The following is an 18366-nucleotide window of genomic DNA, read 5'->3' as shown; positions in this document are numbered from 1 at the left end:
TCAGACTGTCAGTGTTTGACAGCTTCAAACAGCTGTGAAACACGTATATTTCATCTGTCAAAAACTCTTGACAGATGAAATTTCAGTCTGTGACGTCACCTGTTGCCGGGTGGCCCTTAAATGGCCTGCTGAGCCCGCTGGGCGGGCTCAACAAGGTCAATCAAGGGAAAATTGCGCGGATTGGCCGGACATCGATGTAGGCGGGACTAAAACCCGAAAGTTGTAGCCCCGCCTCCTTCCCGACAGCTTTATGAAAATCTACCCCTTTATTTCTGTCACTCCCTTGTTCGAACACAGGTCCCTGATTGCTCTGCCCATACATGGCCCTATTGTTGGGCTGGCATCACAGTTGGTGTTGGATCGTGATACAAAAGCAGATTGGGGTGAGGGTAGCAGGGAAACATCTTTGCACATATCTTGTGCTGATCAAGGGATGTGAGGACTGGAAATCGAACGCTTTCCCAATTTGGGCACCCAGTGTCAGCAGCTGGCCCTCTCAGGTCATGTACAGCAAGGGTATAAGATGCAGAGTAAAGCTCCCTCTATATTGTACCAGTAATCTGTTCCAGCCCCAACCTCAACCTCGCCATTTGCTGAGTGCCCCTGACTGCACCAAGGTGAAATTTTTCCACTTCCCACATCAGCCCTGCTGTGACCTCTGAGTGAGATTGTCAAGTTAGGAACAGCTTTGGGCTGTGCTCACTAGAAACTGGATCGAGTCTGCCCAAGCTCATTACTTTTGAGACCCTTGCAGTTAGCAGATTTCACTTCATCATTCTGGTTTTGCATGCGTCGGCCCACCCTCCAGGAGCACATCTACTGCCACGCCAATGTTCCCTCTAAATGTTCTTTGTACTGGGCGGAATACAAACCCCTCTGAGCACTACTTTTGTGAGTTTACGTTTTAAAAGTCACTGAACTGCTGGGTTGCTACACTTTTATAAATGAATTGAAAATACTTTCCAGTGTAGCACACTAAAGACGGTGACTTTACTTAAGTGAAAATGTTACACATACGCCGCTAGCTAAAGAAAAAAATACCAGAAGGGCTAATTTATCAGTTCCACATAATCAGCATTACAACAATAACCACTTAAAGTATATTATACTCCATCTGCCACCTTGAGTAAAGTTTTAACTGTATCAACATGAGGTTTTTGAACTAAGTGACACTTCAGATAGTCCAGTGTCCATTTTTTACCACTTGTAAATTCTCCATTAACTTCGGCTTCGGAACATGCCAGCCCTGGGGAGGCAGGTATGGAGGCGGGACTGCCAGGAAAATGGCAGAATTTGGGGGCGGGTGCCCAACCCGCCTCCATGCCATCTTGCCAGGAGGTGTGTAGCCGTCCCACGCCGGGTCACGTCTCCTTGGAAGCGGGAAGGGATTACATCCACTTAACTGCCTGTTAACAGGCAAAAGATAGGATTATCCCCTTTTTGCCCACACAAGTGCGGGCTTCCCGAAGGCTCCGAAACCCGCCAGGTCACCGAGGCGAGTAGGGGGTCTGCGGGGTCCAAAAGTGTGCTGTGGAGGTGCGTGATGGGTGCAACTGTGGAGAGGTGAGTATCTGAGGTAAATGCAAAGTGTTAGAAAAAGTGTACTTACTTTGTTTCTTCCTGTAGGCTTCAATCGTTGGGGATGCGGAGAGTCTCGCACCTCCGCAGTAGAGATGACAGATGGCGTTGCATTCTCCAGTGTCTAATTTTTGCAAAAGAAAGAGGTTTGATGAGGTCTTGAATTCAAGACCTCATCAAACTACAGAGAATGTCACTGTTTGACAGCTTCACAGAGCTGTCAAACGATGACAGTTTTTGACAGATGAAACATCATACGTTGACGTTCTCTGCAACCGGCTTTCCCTTAACTAGTGGGAACAGCCTTTCCCCGTTTAGCCTATCCAAACCTGTCATAAGCAGTACTGAAGAATTGCTGCACTGTCAGAGGTGCCGTCTTTCAGATGAGACATTAAACCTCTCAGGTGGGCATCCATGCGCTATTTGAAGAAGAGCAGGAGAGCTCTCCCAGTGTTCTGGCCAACATTTATCCCTCAACCAACACTAAAAACAGATGTTCTGGTTGTTTATCTCATTGCTGTTTGTGGGATCTTGCTGAACACAAATTGGCTGCCACGTTTCCTATATCACAACAGTGACTACACTTCAAAAAGTAATATTTGGCTATAAAGCGCTTTGGGACGTCCTGAGATTGTGACAGGTGCTATATAAATGCAAGTTCTTTCATTCTAGATGGAAGCCTGAATAACTGTTGCCTGCAAATAACACCTCCTCACCCTCTGCAGCTGCACAGCAGGCAACCATGTTATTTTCTGCTGATGGCAGCCCCCACTTTAGAGATGTTGCTGCTATGCGGTGGGTTTTGGCAATGCCCCCGGCAGCTAATATAAACCCAGATGGCCGCCACCATCTCTCACTACGGCATCAGGGCTTGTTTAAAGGAGGTACTAAGTCAGCAAACTCTGTAAATCTTCTTCCTCCCCCTCCACCCCCTTCCTTCCTAACCCCCCTCATGTAATACTGACTCTTCTGAGATGCACTTACCTGAGTGACCATTCTTTGTGTTAGTTGGTTTCAGCGAGATCTTCGATGATGGAGGGCATTTCAGCTGAACCTGATCCTGTTCTCAACTGGGTGGGGGAGGACATACCGTAATATATTCACTTTCCAGGACAAGTGACTAGAAAGAGGAGTGCGAACCTGGTTGACTTTTTTTCCCCCGTCCCTAATCTGGGTGCTGAGGCCAATTGTAGCCTCTGCCCCGGCTGGGATCAGCTGACTCCATACAGGTATTTAGAGCTGGGGGTGGGATGAGCGGTGAGTCACTGCCCCTGAAGACTTCCTGTCGGTGGGTGAATAGGAGCAGAGCTGCAAAAGAGTTTAAATTAGTTAAGAGGATTGCGCGCACCTCCGAGCTCAGCAGTGCGATGCTGTCATGGCATCTGATGCTTAAAGTGCCAAATGTCGAGCAAAGTTTTGCATTCTTTCAGTGACTTTTATTACTCATAAATGTATTTTTAGCTGTGGTTTTGATCTGAGTGGATACAGGCCACCTTGTGGGTGAACAACCTATGCACACAAGCCGCTTTTACATTGGCCTTAAGAGTGGATGCTTGTACCGACACTTCCTGACATGGGGCTCTCCACATGATGGGGGTCTCCAGTGTTAACCCCAGTGTAAACTTGCCAGACTCGTTGAGGCCTACAGCGATAGATGCAATGGCATCTTCGCATTTTCAAATTGCGCTTCATGTCTAAACCTCGTTGTATGTTAACACACACAGCAGCGCGCAACATGGGGTCGGTGTCAGAGAGAGGCCGCATCACGGGACACAGGATCAGTGTTGTACACAGTGCAATAAGGTGCAGGATTAATATTCTCCAGTGCTCCTGTATTTCTTGGGTGCTCTTCTATAGCTTCCAGTAACTATTTCAGATTGACAGTGAAGAATCCCAAGGGGAGAGATTCCCTGATGCCTGGTAGATAAAGGCATCACCTGGTCTGCTACTGAGCCATAAAAACCAGAAGATGGGTGGTTGATACAATGGGCCCTTGCACCCCATGGGTATGGCGGGGACCAGTCAGTCAGGACTTATGCTGGTGACTTGTCTAGCTCTTTCTCTCTTTCCCCCCACCCACTCCTCCCTTTGTAACAATCTTCATCAAATTTCAGCCTTATTCCAACTAACTTTATATCCCTGCTGGTTGAGGGATAAATGTTGGTTAGGACACCAGGAAACCTCCTCTGCTCTTCCAATAGTGCCATATGAACTTTTGCATCCACTTGAGAGCTTTAACATCTCATCTGAAAGGTGGTACCTCTGACAGTGCACCATTCCCTCAGTGCTGCATTGAACTAGCAGCCGAGATTATGTGCTCAAATCTCTAAAGTGGGGCTTGAACCCATGATCTTCTGACTCCGGCATCCCATGTAATAAAATGGAATTTGACTTGCTCAGCCATGGTAAATCAGTGGCCTGATGGTGCTTCATTCTAGGTTGCTATCTGAATATTAAAGTCCTGTGACTAGAAATTGCAACCCCACCTTCCCGGTCTAACTTTGTTCTTTTCATTTCCTTCTCTCCCACTGATAGGCTCATAAACAAAATCAAGCCCAACTCTGTGAAAAAAATCAGCACGTCAGCTTTAAACTGGCATCAGGTACACCAATATCTTTGATTTGTTAGAGTGGGAGAAGGAAGTGATTAAAGATTTTGACGACATATTTTCTGGAATTTTCCAGCTTCTTTAAACATTCATGAAGGAAACTCGGATTTTAGTCACTGTGCTACAAAAAAGGATGTACAGGCATCGGAGCAGGGAAGAGCAGCCAGAGTGTTGCCTGTGTAAAGAGGGGTGTGCTCTGAGGAAAGAGCTCAAACTCTGCGCTCTAATGAGGTGATGCTTAAGTTGGGAACCTCACTGAGGGACTTAAAACATTAAATGAAGTAAATAAGGGAAATCCAGCTTGTACTGCAAAATAATTGAGGAATGTAGGGGCTGAGGCCAAATTTAAATCCTGAAAAATGCATGAAAATTCTTTTGTGAGGTTGAGAATTAAATTGTTTTTGTTTTGAGCAGCTGGAGAATGTGTCCAATTTTATCAAAGCGATGCAGAATTATGGTATCAAACCACATGACACGTTTGAGGCAAATGACCTTTTTGAGAATGGGAATCTGACCCAGGTACAGACGGCACTGCTGGCCCTGGCAGGGATGGTGAGTACCAGGCTAGCACCAGCGAAAAAACAATTAACTGACGACCAGATTACTGTTTACACAGCTATATTGCAGCGTTCATCACTTAATGTACTCCATACTTCACAGTCTGTGCTTCAAATGATCGAGCGGAGTCACTTTATCACTGCCGTTGCCAGTCCACCTACTTTGGAGGTGGATGTTGTAGTGTATGTAACGTTCCACCTTTAAGAGAACTATTTTAAGGGTTGCACTACTTTATCTTGGCTACTGTATACTGTAATACCGGTGGTGACCACACCGGTATATAAGTGCTGTGTAAGGATTTATTGGGCAGATTCGCCCTGACCTTCGAATAGTAAAGTCCTGTTAAAGTTACTCTTGTAGTCTGTGTATTAATTCACCATATAACCCACAGACTTTACAGATGTTGACTGTTAAAAGTTTATCTTTGAGCAGCCCCTCCCTCCCTACCCCTGAATCTCAGAGCTCAGTGAGTCTGCAGTGGTACTGAGGATGGTCTCGAGGCTTGATTGTGTGGCCTTTGCTGAGCTGGCCGATCTGACGGTAGGGACTGGGCTAGGAAGGAGCAACATCAGTTGCGGGCTGCTCCAAAAAGCTATCGAGCGACCAAAGCCAGAAAGTACGTGTGTGAAGGATGAATGAGGAGGGGATTGGCCTGTGATGTGCCTTTTCTCTCTCATCCCTTTCTGCACTGAGCGAGGGAAGGTTAATTTATCCCCGGTTCCTCCTCCTGATGCACTTTCCACTGAGCCCAATCGGATAGTGCGGGTGTGCACATCAGGTGAGGTCAGCATAATGGTTGGCTGTGCTGCCTTTAGGTTTGCACATGGAGAGTGGCCACTTGGTGCCGGCCCCTAACTCCTCCCCTCTCCAAAAAGGGGCAAAACTTTGCAAAGCATGAGAACAAAACAAACCAAGATGCTGACGTGAGGCTGCAGATTGAGACCAAAGTTCACATTCAACCCATTCAGCAACTGAATTGGAATTGGTTCTAAAGGCTTGGCCTATATTCTCCAAAAAGCATGGGCCTGTGTAAACATGGACTGCAGCCGAGGGTAATTACAGGACCCTTGGAGTAGAGAAGTGATAAAGAATGTTCCGGGAGGTTATTTTGCACTTCCAATCCATCCTGCGTTTTTTTCCCCCCTTGTTTTCATTTACTTCAGTTTCCTCCACTTATCTGCTGGCTCGGTTTTTGGGGTGACGGTTCCATGAGTGCCGAGCCCACCTGTACTTCCCAAGTGTCCAGTCTTCACGCCTGAGACTAACTGAGAAGGTCACCACAGCCAGGCATCAATTCTGTCCCTTATTGTTCATTCACTCAGCACAGATCAGGGCTGGAACTTGAGGCCTTAAGGGTCCCTATGACTCCATTCCAAACTGGACTGTGCATATTTATTAAATATTAATCCTTAGAAATTTAAAGGTTCAGAGTTCAGAGGCTGTGAAGGCCACTTTCGGTTATGGAGATTTCTTCTTTCAGTCGGCACAGAGGTGTGTATAGGGGGGGTCGGGGGTTGGGCTGTATAGTAGATAATGAGGGGGACCAGCTGTATTGTATAATGGTACGGTTGTGCTATGTGTGAGTGTGCAACACAGTTAACTGGTATAGAATGGTCAAATGGCCATTCTCTGTACTTAGAGTCTTTAAACAACATTCAATCCCCTCTCATCCTAGGCTAAAACAAAGGGAATGCATGCCGGAGTTGACATTGGTGTCAAATATGCAGACAAAAAGCAGCGCTCTTTCGATCAGGAGACCTTGAATGCTGGACAATGCGTTATTGGACTTCAGGTATTAATATTTGACTTTTATGAATGTTAAGCTCGGTCTCCTGATGGCTGAGAGTTGATCCAGTGAGTTGCTGATCCATACAGAGCAGGAAGGTCCCCGGTTCTGTTGGCTGATCCCAGCCACGGCAGCAATAGGGATGATATTAGTCTTGTACCCCAGGCCAGGGAGGAAAACATTTTGGGTTGGGCTCCTGCTCCTGGTCACTGTGCAGTAACCCCTGCTAGAAAATGCATGTGTGTGGACATTGTGTGAGGATAGGATTGGTTGTGATGTGCCTGCAGTTGAATAGCTTGACAACACCTGCTGCATGTGGATACCGGCCGCCAGCCGAGAAACTGGAGGGTGCCTGGTGTCTGTGGAACCTGTAACCCAGCCAGAGCCGGTGCCTTCGGGAAAGGAGGGGAGAAAACTAAGGAAGGAGAACAAATTGAAAAAGTGCTGCAAGTTTTTTGTAAATAGCTTCTGTCTCTCCTGCATCTATTCATGATGTTAATGGTTTTGTGTCTGGTCTACAGATGGGAACCAATAAATGTGCCAGCCAGACTGGAATGGCTGCCTATGGTACCAGGCGACATCTGTATGATCCAAGGGCCAAGATCCCCACTTCAGTGGACCAGTCTACCATTAGTTTACAGATGGGGACCAACAAAGGAGCAAGTCAGGTTTGTACCACTTGCCTGTTTCTGCTGTTGGGGCCACTTGTTAATTTTGATAATTGAAAACCAAGAAGCAAAACTCCAGTCTTCAACTGTGAATGTGTGTGCGGATCGGTTCTACGGTGCCAGCCATGGCTCAGTGGGTAGCACGCCTCTGCATCAGAAGGTTGTGGGTTCGAGCCATACTTCAGAGTCTTGAGCACAAAATCTAGGCTGACACTCCAGTGCAATACCGAGGGAGTGCTGCATTGTCAGTGGTGCTGTCTTTCAGATGAGGCATTAAACCGAGGCCCCATTTTTCCTCTCCGGTGGACGTAAAAGATGTAACGGCACTACTTGAAGAGATGGGGAGTAACCCAGGTTTTTAGCCAATATTTATCCCTCAATCAGCATCACTAAAACTGATGATCTGGTCATTATCACATTGCTGTTTGTGGAACCTTGGCTGCCGCATTTCCTACAGTACAACGGTGATTACAGTTCAAAAGTACCTCATTGGCTGTAAAGTGCTTTGGGACGTCCTGAGGTTGTGAAAGGTGCTATAGAAATGCAAGTCTTTTTCTTCTTCTACATGCAGTTTTTTTTTTAAATCCTAGGCGTTCTCATCCTATCTGGATTTGAAGTGGTGTAAACTGCAGCCCTGAATATCACAGACTTGAATTTAGTCTGTTGAATAGTTTGATCATTAGCTACTGTAACTGCTTTCCTTTGTCAATGTGTGATGTTCAGTAAATTCTCTCAAGAACATAAGAAATAGGAGCAGGAGTAGGCCATATGGCCCTTCGAACCTGCTCCGCCATTCAATAAGATCATGGCTGATGATCTACCTCCACTCCACTTTCCTGCACTATCCCCATATCCCTTGATTCCCTTAATATTCAAAATTCTATCGATCTCTGTCTTGAATATACTCAATGACTGAGCCTCCACAGCCCTCTGGGCTAGAGAATTCCAAAGATTCACCACCCTCTGAGTGAAGAAATTCCTCCTCACCTCAGTCCTAAATGGGCGACCCCTTATCTTATATTGGAAAGTTGTTGAAAAACTCCCGTTGAGCGTGGTGTTCTCCCTCCTGCTATTTTCATTGATTCCTACCTCACCTGCCCACCTTCTCACCATATCCCTCAATCCATTCTCTCTCCTGAATGTCTAATTATGATTCCCAAGACACCAGGGAAAGTGCCTATGTGCTTCAGTCTCCTTCCCTGGTATCTTTTTCCAAATTTGATTACCCTTTGGGTGAAAAAGTTTTCCATGTATTCCTTTCTTACTCCCAAGTGGAGTAACTTTGTTTCTCCCTGTTTAATCCTGATGGGCTGTCCCTTGGAAAACTATTGCAACTGACTGAGGTGCAGCTTTGCCCGCCTGCAACTTGAACAATAACCTTTTTCCACTCTTGTTCAGGCTGGTATGACTGCACCTGGCACCCGAAGACCCATTTACGATAAGAAGTTGGGCACAGAACAGTGCGACAACAGTACAGCTTCTCTGCAGATGGGCAGCAACCAAGGAGCCAACCAGAGTGGCACCAACTTCGGCCTCGGCCGTCAGATCTACAATCCCAAGTATTGTCCAAAGGCTGAGCCCGGACAGAATGGAGGTCATTCCAATCACAGTGCAGAGTACGTCCCAGAACACCCTGCCGATTATCCCAAACAATACAACTGAATCCACCACTGCAACATGGACACCAAGAAAAAAGCAACTCGCTCTCCAGCTTGTACATGTGGCAAAACTCGCACATGGCTACATTCCCCATTATAACGTGTCTTCTTATTAAATGTCTCTCCATTTCTGTTTTTTTTACTTTAATGGATGTGACCAGCAGTTAATAGTCATTTACTTGTTTCTAAACCAATGGGGGGTTTTTTTTTACTTGCATTTTAATGCTCCAGTGATAGGGCAAAGGAAAATATTTGTCTTTTTTAAAAGAATGTTTAAAAAAAATTAAAGCAAAATTTTTATTAAAGTCAATTTGAAACAACTGACACTTTGGGAGGTGGGGGGAGAATTGTTGTTTCAGCATTGAGGTGACTCTGAAAACACAGCAGTAAAGGGTGATGCTACGGAAATGGTGTTTAGAGATTGTTCCTTAGACCCAGCTCAGTAATTGTGACTCATCTCCAGTATTGTCTCCATTAACTGTTTAGTACAGCATATTTTAAGGATGTTCTATTTATAAAAATAAAATAAAAAAATATATATATATTGTCTCTTTCCACAAGAAAGTGGGAATGTTCTGGAATTTCAACATCTTCAAAAGACCAATCGTTCATGAGAACAGGCTGGGTGGTAAAATGCAGCCACCTGTTTCCAATTTTTCCACGCTGCCAACTCCAATAACATTCCAAGGCCATTGCGTTTACACCGGGTTTTTATTTTGTTGCTTTAAAAACAAGCTGGATTCTTTTCAAATCTGACTAACATTCCGAAGGATTAGGAGTGTGGAGGTTGTGTACTGAGTAAACCCACGGGACGAAGTCTTGCACAATGCTCGGGCCCATGAGCTACAGAGCTTTGGTCTTTGAACACAGGGCAAGACGGATTCTTGAACAAGAATGAAAACGTGTTTTTTTTTAGCCAAAGTCTGATCTCGCGATTTGACGAATACCTTTACAAAGGTGAACTGGATTATGGTTATTGCTGAGCCTATCGAGTGTCGGTACTTTTTGCATTTGTGCTACGCTGCTTGTGCGATGCTCTTCATACATCCCCCTCAACTTGCTGCAACCCCCAGCCAGGGACTTGTAGCCACCATTAGTACAACCAAGTCTTGCGCAGCTTAAAACACCCAAATTGGAAGCACAGGACTCGGAACTGTGTTGGGTGTTTTACAGTTCAAAGCACTGTATGAAATTATCACGTGCCCATCGTTACACATTACTGAAATCCAGGTTATAAGACTGTTGGGAGTGATTGTAGAAGGGAGGGGCAGGGGGAGGGTTTATACTGCAGGCCATGTGGTACTGGTGAAGACTGTTTGTTTTACAGTGTCGCAGAGACCCTCAGATGGAGAGAATAATTGCCGCATTACCCTCTCTGGAAGTAGCCCCATTCCCACTAATATACTGTAACCTGGAAATAATATCTACATCTTGGGGCAAGGCTCTATGTCAGCATCATTTTCATTACACTCTCTGGAAAATGATCCTATTGCGCACTGGATGATCTACCCCTTCCTAACAGTCACCGTTTGGATTCATATTACAAAGTAAAGGCTTCAACTCCAGGAAAATCTGTTTGTTTTACTTCGCTCCATTCCAGTTTCCCATGTATTCTGCTGAATGGAAGATTAAACTGCTACTGCAGTAGAGACTATCGTGCCTTCAGACTTTACCATTTCTCCTGTGGAGCGCTCGTCTCTACTGAAGTGTTCCCTGTACCTGTACTTTAATTGCAGATTCTTTGTAGCTCTGACTTTTAGTTATTAAATTTTTTTTAAATTTTCCTTGTGTATTTTTTATTGTACAGTATTCATTTCACTTTGTAACTTTTAATAAACTAGTGGATCCCTGTGGCATTGCTCACGGGTAGTCCAGAGCCTGCAGCATGGTTGAGATAACTAGCTGTTAACATGGTCTGTCCCTTTAAGACCAACTGCTCCAAATAGGCAAATGTGGGTATAAATTATGCTCAGTAAGTTCGAAGTGTTACAATCAGAGGGTCCTAGTAATTACTTGTAAATGTCAGGCTTCAAGTCAAAAGTGCGATATTCTTTTGCATCTTTAACAAAGTGTGATGGATGTGGAAGACCGATTATAACTTGTATCTGGCGCATGACCATCATACTTTATTACAGATGCAAAATAATCTTTTTAGCCAGTCATTGACTTGGGCCTTGACATTTACAAGAGCGTTCCCAAGTCCAATTTACAAAGTTCCTTCACTGAAAAGGAAATTAAAACTCCTCCTGTGCTATGTTTGCTTGATGACAATTAAACTTTATGGCCTTAACAGCAGGATAATACATTGCAGAAAGCCATGCATCTGTTACATTTGGTTACAGTATTGTCCAACTTGCCTTGAGCAGCTTCTTGTCTCCCCCCTCCCCTCCTCCCTAAAGACACTGACTCCCGCACTGAGAAACAGATCAATGGGTGTTGGTTTCCCTCCACTAACCTGTCCAAGTGGCTGTTCTTCACATGTAAACTAGATAGGGAGTCTCAGTGGGCTATTTGATACTGGGGGCGTCCAGTCTGCTGTCACACATGCACTTCGAGCAGGGTCACAGAGTAGAATTCTGGCTGTGTTTTTCCCCTTTCTACCACTGGCACGGAGGTCAATTGTAAAATCCCAGCTGAACTCGACAGCCTCGGCCCAGGTGCAGGATTAAACCTGGGCTCTTCCCGGCCTGTAGTTTAAAAAATTTGTGCTAGGGCTGTGGGGGACGTTCATCTTCTATCCATTGTTATTCTGGCGGACCTTTTAATCGCTGCACTCCTTTCCATCGATACTGTTCCTATGATGGTTTTAGGTAGGAAATTCCTGGATTTCTACCCAGTGATGGAGAAGGAAGGGCGGTATCTCTCCATCAGGATGGTGTTTCTCGGAGAGGAGTTTGGAGGTGATGGTGTTCCCTGTTCTTGGGAGGATAACACATTGCAGAAAGCCATGCAACTGTTACATTTGGTTACAGTATTGTCCACCTTGCCATGAGCAGCTCCTTGCCCCCGCACCACCCCCCCCCCCCCCCCCGCGCCCATTTTCCCTGCTCTAATTGTATCCCCTCCTCCCTAAAGACACTGACTCCTTCTCAACGGTTTTGATCATGGGGCGGGGAGGCGCTGTAGTACGTTTCTGTAGATGGTACATACCGCAGTCACAGTCTGCCAGTGTCGATATTCAGTCCAGTGGCATGGGTGCTGATCAAGTGGACTGTTCTGTCCTGCTCCTTGAGTGTTGCAGCTGCGCCAGGTGAGTAGTGAATAGGGCGTACCTAGGCAATTTTCCACATTGCCGGGTTGATGCCAATACCATAGCTGCAGTGGAATATCTGTGCTAGTCGGGTGGCTAGTTCGGATACGTAGGTCTTCAGTGCAATAGCCAAGATGGTGGGACTTCTGCCGTGACCCCGCCCATGATCCCATCTTTTTTCCTGGGTCGGGAATCATTACGTATGCAGGACAGATTCCGGTACAATCTCTGGCCCCAAGAGGTAGCTCACTGCTGTGAGGGATCAAGAAGGCCTTTATTTTTAGATGTTATACAAGGCCTTCCAGGAGTCAAATAACCTCCAGCATGAAGTGAGAGGGACAGGAGCCCACTACTTGGCCCTCTTCCGCCTACATTGGTCAGAGTGGGTTTGCTGCTGCTGCCCTGGGCCCTACCTCCACCCCTATCCTGGTGGTCCCTGGGCTCAGTGACAGTAGACCTGGGGGGCAGGGTTCCCAAAGCCTGTGTACACCCATTATTTACATGTGGTGGGGTGGTGAAAGGGTAAGTCTCTAGGGGAGGGGGGTATATTTAGGGGGTGATGGTATGGGTGGGCCTCCATGCCCCATTTTCCTCTACTGCCCTCGATATTTGGGTGGTGTAGCAGAGGAAATTCTGGCTGAGAGTCAGCAAGTTATTTGGCTATGTATACCATCACAGCTGAGCTGGATTTATCCCAACAAATACCTTCCAGCAGAAGTCATTGGATAGTGAACATGTGCAGGAACCCTGGCAAGTTTCTCCCCACCACCCCCTACCCCACCTTAACTCGATGGTGCCGAGGCCAAATGCAGCACCCATACTGCTGTCCCGGGTGAAATGAGCAAACTCTGTGTACATCGGGGATCAACGGTGAGACCTTCCTGGAATGCTGTAGCTATAACTTCTGACTATTCTGTAATGTAATAGGTTCTCTGTCTTCTCAACTGTTTCACCTTCCCTCCCACCCCGAAACAAGAACAAAGGCTACAATTAGCCTTGGCACCACTGGGTTAGAGAAGGGAAAAATCGGCATAACTCTCCCGCCTGATTACTATTCAATGAGACCTGCCGGAAGGTCTGACCACTCACTGTCTGGGTTTACACAGGAAGAATGGTCATTTGGTGAGATCCCAATGGACAGTTGTGGAACTGTTCTCCAGCAAGAATCTGTGCCTTCCAGGGGGAGGGGCGGGCAAAGCAATCCCAGTCGCACTAACAGAAACCAGATGGAAAAAGCAAACTCTGTGACTATTGCACAGTAACCTTTAGCAGATGGTTATTTCCAGACTTTGTTTTTTACACCCAGTACAAACACAATAACTTGGCTGGATAGTGACTATGAAATTGGCCTGGGGATAAGCAGTTTGTGATAATCTGGAGCAAGTGACTGATCATTTTGCAAGAACCACTGTAGGGTGTTTTTGCGTGCCCCGTGTTTCTATGACTCTCCCTTGAGTCGACCCGTGCATTAAAAACTCCCCGGTTTGCATTGTTTGCCTTGGACGGCAGGAGCTTTTGCCAATAGTCCCTGCCTAGCCCATTGATTAGTGGGTAATCCCACACAGAGAGAGAGACCAAGGCCAGATAGGTCTTCTCCTATGCCCGATGTGCAGCGTCCCCAGTTACTGTGTAACCCGGATGCTACCCAGTTGGTCTTCCGAATTATACCGCAAACCACAAGCCCCACAACCCCCAAGTTCGGACCCAAGGAGTTGCTATGGATAGATTATAATTGACTCAGACGAAATAACGGTTCAGGTTGGTCAAAGATCGATTCCTTTTATTACACTCACAAAACGACAACCCCCTACTCCTCTCGCTTACGACATAACGAGTAGGTGACTGTGGACACTAGCTTATAACCTTAGGCTAAAATACCCACCCTGTTGGTTATGACGAACCAACCCCTTCCCAGAATCTAAGCCTAGATAATGGAAAAACCCTTCTAACTAAACCCCTCTCCCTGTTTGGTCAGAACCCACACTTGGAAGCCTCCTCACACACACACACGTGTTAGCCTGCGTCTTGGACACTTGCAGTTCCTCAGCAGCCAAACACGCGGGTGGTCCTTGTTAGATCCGTGATTCTGAGAGTATGATGTTTTTCAATAACCACACGGATGCTGTAACTTAACAATAAACAGGTATTTACTGGAGGAGGGTAGTCTCAAGACTGGGGGTACAGAGGCATACGCAAGGCTTATATACAGGTGTGGTCACTGCCGGTACTACAGTATACAGGAGCTGTAAAACTGGTTCTGTCTTAAAGGTACATATACCACAATTCCTCCCCTTTAGATTAGTAGTACCCCTAATATTCAAATAACAATTAACACTTTAACATGTACATTAAACAACAATAGTCCATTTATAGATTCAGTCTCTGAGGCGGCTTCCTGACCCTTTCGGGATAGCGCCTTTCCTGAGGTTCTTGTTCTTGGTGCAAAGGCGATTCTGGCCCCTTTTCATCGGGTAGTTCATCGGTTTCCACTGCTACTGGTTCTGAGGTAGATGCTACTGGTATGTCGGGTTCATCCCCAGGTACTCGAGACATGGGGTTGACTCGTTCCTGTGACGCTAAGATCTGATCGATGTGGCGTCTCACAATGTTCTCCCCGACATCCACTGTGTACATTAATGGCCCCTGCCTTGTGCATATCGTTCCGGGTTGCCATTTCTCTGTTCGGTAGTCACGGGCCAAGACTGGTTGTCCTACATTGAAGCTCCTTGTCGGCTTCTCATTGATGTGCTGGAATTGTTTGTCCTCAACATTTCTTCGCACATTTGGTCTGAGCAAGTCCAGACGAGATCTCAACCTTCGGTTAAAGAACATCATGGCCGGGGTCTGGTTGGTAACTGCATGTGTCACGTTTCCGTAGGCTAATAAGAAATTGTCCACCTTATGCTGTAGTGGAATTTCATCGTCGCACATGGCCTTTATCGCCTTCTTAAAGGTTTGTACGAACCTCTCAGCCAATCCATTTGTGGCTGGATGATACGGGGCGGATGTGTAATGCCTTACCCCATTCCTTTTCATGAAGTTTTGGAACTCGTCGGACACAAACTGTGGTCCATTATCAGAGCAAATCTGCTCTGGCAAACCGTTTCTGGCAAATATGGTCCGTAGGACTGCAATCATTTTCTCTGTAGTGGTTGAAGACATTTTTATCACCTCAGGCCACTTTGAATGAGCATCCACTGCTATTAAGAACATTGAGTCCATGAATGGACCAGCGAAATCAATATGTACCCGTTGCCATGGAGAGGAGGGCCACTCCCATGGGTGTAGAGGGGCATGTGGTGGTGCATTTTGGACCTTCTGGCATCCTAAGCAGCTCTTAGTTAGGTCTTCGATTTGTTGATCGATTCCCGGCCACCACACATAAGCCCTAGCAAGGCTTTTCATTTTCACTCCCCCCAGATGACCTTCATGTAGCTCATTTAGCACTCTCTCCCTTAATTTGGGTGGAATCACCACTCTGGATCCACACATCACTGTCCCCTGGCATACTGACAGCTGTTCTCTTCTGGATGAGAATGCTGGCAACAGTGAGTCGCCATGTGTTGGCCATCCCCTCACCGTCAATTCATATACCCGTGACAGCGTCGGATCATTGCGGGTCTCCTTCTCTATATCCGCGTTCGTTACTGGCAATCGTTCAATTATTGACGAATAAAATATCTCGATAGGGTCCACTGCTGGTGCTTCCTCCACAGTAGGCAGTGGCAGGCGCGATAGCCCATCAGCGTTTCCATGCTGTTTCGTGCCTTTATATTCTATTACATATTGATTCGCCCCTAGAAACAGGGACCATCTTTGTAACCGTTGTGCAGTCATCACTGGAACACCCTTCTTAGGACTAAAGATGGAGACAAGTGGTTGGTGGTCAGTCAGCAAGGTGAACTTCTGCCCATGCAGATAGTGGTTGAATTTTTTTACTCCCCATACTAGGCTGAGGGCCTCCCTGTCAATCTGGGCGTAGTTGCGCTCGGCTGAGGTTAGTGACCGAGACGCAAAGGCTACTGGCCTCTCCAACCCGTCTGGGAATTTGTGCGAAAGCACCGCTCCAATACCATAGGGTGATGCCTCACATGCCAAACGAATTGGTAGTGCTGGGTTGAAATGGGTCAACACCTCTTTTGATGTGATCAATTCTTTACACTTCTGGAAAGCTCGTCTACGTTCGTCATTCCACTTCCATGGTACCCCTGTTTGCAGTAGGGTGTTCAGTGGGTGTAATACCGTGGACAAATTTGGTAAGAACTTGTGGTAGTAGTTTACCAGCCCGAGGAACGACTGCAGTTGTGACACATTTTCCGGTGCTGGAGCCTTGACTACTGCCTCAATCTTTTCAGGGGACTTATGTAACCCCTCTACATCGATGACGTGGCCACAATACGAGATCTGTTTCTGGAAAAACTCGCACTTGTGGCGATTAGCTCGTAGCCCATACTCCTTTAATCTGGTGAGCACCTTCTCCAAGTTGGCGAGGTGATCACTGTCATTTTCGCCCGTGACCAGGATGTCGTCCAAATAACACTGGGTCCCTGGAATCCCTTGCAGGACTTGATCCATTGCCCTTTGCCAGATAGCCGGAGCCGATGCTACCCCGAACACCAGCTGGTTGTATTGATAGAGACCTTAATGAGTGTTAATCGTAAGGTATTGTTTCGAAGCTTCTTCTACCTCCATTTGCAAATACACCTGGGCTAGATCAATTTTGGTGAAGCGTTTACCTCCAGATAGCGAGGCGAAAATATCCTCAATTCATGGAAGCGGATATTGTACCGTGTGAAGGACTGGGTTCACTGTCACCTTAAAATCCCCACAAATGCGGACCTTCTTTGGTTCCCCAGGCGTATTACTCAACGACCTCTTCATTACGGGAATGATGAGTGTAGCCCACTCGCTCCAGTCCACTTTGGACAGTACTCCTGAACGTTCCAACCCTTCCAGCTCTGCTTCGACAGCTGGTCTGATCGCATAAGGTACCGGTCTGGCCTGAAGAAAGTTTGGGCTTACATTTTCCTCTATTTTAATCGTTGCTGTTATGCCTTTTAGTGTTCCGAGTCCCTCCTGGAACACTTCTTTTGCGTCAGTTAGCATTTTTGACAGTTGTCCAGGTGTGACGTCGTCATCCTTTTTGGCCTCAACCTTCAGTGCCTGTATGGAATGCCAATCTAATTGTATCTTCCGGATTCATTCACGTCCTAGCACTGGTGGTCCTCCATCTGGCAATTCATATATCCATTTTAGGTATTTCCTGGCCTTTATATATCACTTTCACCCTTATTTTTCCTTTGGGGTAGACTTTTTGCCCCATGTATGTCTTCAAGACAATCTCTGTAGCTTTCAAGGGTATATGTGAAAATAGCCGCTTGTAGTCCCTTTGGTTTATGACTGTTAGGGCTGATCCTGTGTCCAATTCCATTTTCACTTGGACTCCGTCTATCTTGAGTATAACCGAGATAGTCTGGTGATCCTCCATTTTGGTTACCTTATGTAGTTTCAGACAACCCAGCTCCTTGCTTCCGGGGTCTGTGTCACTTTTCTGTTCGTCTGAACTACTGTCCATCACCTGGTGTACCTTTTTGTACTTCTCCTGTGGAGATTTCTTACTGTTGGTTTTCTTCCCAGACCTGCAGACTCTTGCTATGTGTCCTGCTTTTCCACACTGTCTGCACACTTGGTCCTTGAACCAACAATCCTTCTGGTCATGTGTTGTTCTGCCGCAGCGATAGCACTTCCCTGTTCCATAGGACATTTCATTGGTGCCATATTCTTGCGGTCTCCGTTGTATCTCTGCAGCGCCCCTTGCGGCTGCTTCGTGTGATACTGCCATACTGAAAGCCTTGTCCAGCGTAAGATCCTTTTCTGATAGAAGCCGTTTCTGGGTTCCTTCACTTTGTAGCCCACACACAAACTTGTCCCTTAACGTATCTGCTAGTCCCGCTCCAAACCAGCAGTGTTTCGATAGCTTGCGCAGTTCCGTTAGGTACTCAGCATTGCTTTCGTCTTTGTGTTGGTTCCTTTTATGGAACTTAAATTATTCTGCTATCAGCAGCGGTGTGGGGTTTAAGTGGTCCTGTAGGATTTCTACTATGCTTTCGAAATTCTTGTTCACCGGCTTCTCTGGGGTTATTTGATTTCGCAGTAACCCATAAGTTTTTGCACCCATGGAATTTAACAAAACCAGTGCTTTCCTAGCATCTGGCACTTCATTCGCCCTGCAGTACACCTCAATACGTTCCACATATGTC

The 18366-nt window shown here is 46.4% G+C and overlaps 1 protein-coding gene across 1 annotated transcript in view; it reads left to right on the top strand.

The window, feature by feature from the left end:
• The window catches only part of cnn2 (calponin 2), a 44885-nt gene extending 34245 nt beyond the window's left edge, over positions 1 to 10640 (top strand). Inside the window, exons 3-7 of the mRNA XM_086004833.1 lie at positions 4114 to 4180; positions 4601 to 4738; positions 6420 to 6536; positions 7052 to 7198; positions 8597 to 10640. Coding sequence (XP_085860959.1) covers positions 4114 to 4180; positions 4601 to 4738; positions 6420 to 6536; positions 7052 to 7198; positions 8597 to 8860 — 733 coding nt within the window. The 3' untranslated portion in view covers positions 8861 to 10640. The remainder of the gene's footprint in view (positions 1 to 4113; positions 4181 to 4600; positions 4739 to 6419; positions 6537 to 7051; positions 7199 to 8596) is intronic.
• Positions 10641 to 18366: the final 7726 nt, after the last annotated feature.

Source organism: Somniosus microcephalus, chromosome 13 (genome assembly GCF_052327205.1).
Source record: "Somniosus microcephalus isolate GS21.2 chromosome 13, FLI_Smic_1.0, whole genome shotgun sequence".
In the NCBI taxonomy this organism is placed as follows: Eukaryota; Metazoa; Chordata; class Chondrichthyes; order Squaliformes; family Somniosidae; genus Somniosus; species Somniosus microcephalus.
This window is presented reverse-complemented; position numbering and strand designations above follow the sequence as displayed.